Source organism: Sinocyclocheilus anshuiensis, unplaced genomic scaffold (assembly GCF_001515605.1).
Source record: "Sinocyclocheilus anshuiensis isolate Anshui unplaced genomic scaffold, SAMN03320099.WGS_v1.1 scaffold478, whole genome shotgun sequence".
Classification (NCBI taxonomy): Eukaryota; Metazoa; Chordata; class Actinopteri; order Cypriniformes; family Cyprinidae; genus Sinocyclocheilus; species Sinocyclocheilus anshuiensis.
Window position 1 is genome coordinate 578,342 of NW_015542376.1, and position 1,291 is coordinate 579,632.

The window sequence follows — 1,291 nt, forward strand, 5'->3', positions numbered from 1 at the left end:
AATCCGTAATTATGTCCCCACTGGATGCAACAAATGCCTCGTTTATAATGGGTTTTAATGGTTTTGTCTCGTCGCTCCGGGACACAGCATCACAGTATGGTAAGGGTAATAACATTTCGGTCACACCCTTGAGGTATTCGGCCAATCATAACGCAGTGGATAGCTGGCACCTCGCTTTTCAGACCGATGAGCGTTGTAAAAATCGACACGTTTCAGAAAGGCGGGGCATAGAGGAGAAACAATAATGTACAGTATGTGGAAAAGAATGTGTTTTTTGAACCTTAAACCGCATAAACACATTTCATTACACCAAATACACAAAATAATGTTCTTTTTAGCAACATCATATGACCCCTTTAAAATGATGCTATATGTATGTCATTGTATACAATCTACTATCAATGAATTAAAATTTGAAAATTCCACTGCACAAAGCTGCACTAATATTTAGGTATGCATAGTACATACTGTACACAAACAAAAGCAATCAAACAACATTTGCTGTATTTTCAGTGAGTGGAGAATTTCAAAGCACCAGAGCTGATGCACAAAACCCTGCTGTACCTCAAAGGCTCCAGCCTAAAAAATGTCAAGTACCATCATCTGGATATCACAGCAAGAGCAATACATCCCATTCTGAAGATCAAATGACAGATGATGTCAAAAAAGATATTCCAACTCATTCAAGAGATTGTAAGTATATAATATAAATGCATAAGTATATAAATGCATACATAAAAATTAAAGCTAACAATATCTTTTGTAATTTCAGTGAGTGGAGATTCATTGTCGGATAACACCAGTGTTTCTACAGCTGATACACAAATCTCTGGTGTACGTTCACTTTACCTGTATGCCATGTATAAATTATTTTATAAATCAGGACATCACAACAAGAGCACTAGCTCAAGTTCTCAACATCCAAATGTGGAAAATATCAGAAAAGACATTCCAACAACCAAAAACCAGCAGACTGGCATGGACTCAGATATGTGACACTGGACCACAAAACCAGTCTTAAGTCGCTGGGGTATATTTGTAGCAATAGCCAAAAACACACTGTATGGGTCAAAATTATTGATTTTTCTTTTATGCCAAAAATCAAATATTGTCCTATCCTAACAAACCATACATCAATTGAAAGCTTGTTTATTCCGCTTTCAGATGATGAATAAATCTCAATTTCCAAAAATTAACACTTATGACTGGTTTTGTTGTCCAGGGTTGTAAGTCATTATAATCAGTAATTATGTCCCCACTGGATGCAACAAATGCCTCATTTGTAATGGGT

At 36.2% G+C, this 1,291-nt stretch overlaps 2 protein-coding genes across 2 annotated transcripts in view; one reads left to right on the forward strand and one right to left on the reverse strand.

The window, feature by feature from the left end:
- The window catches only part of LOC107692284 (GTPase IMAP family member 8-like), a 4,098-nt gene extending 3,053 nt beyond the window's left edge, over positions 1-1,045 (forward strand). The window contains exons 5-6 of the mRNA XM_016491252.1: positions 514-693; positions 773-1,045. Coding sequence (XP_016346738.1) covers positions 514-693; positions 773-996 — 404 coding nt within the window. The 3' untranslated portion in view covers positions 997-1,045. The remainder of the gene's footprint in view (positions 1-513; positions 694-772) is intronic.
- LOC107692312 (voltage-dependent N-type calcium channel subunit alpha-1B-like) overlaps positions 1-1,291 on the reverse strand; it is a 94,701-nt gene that overhangs the window by 42,029 nt on the left and 51,381 nt on the right. The window lies entirely within an intron of this gene.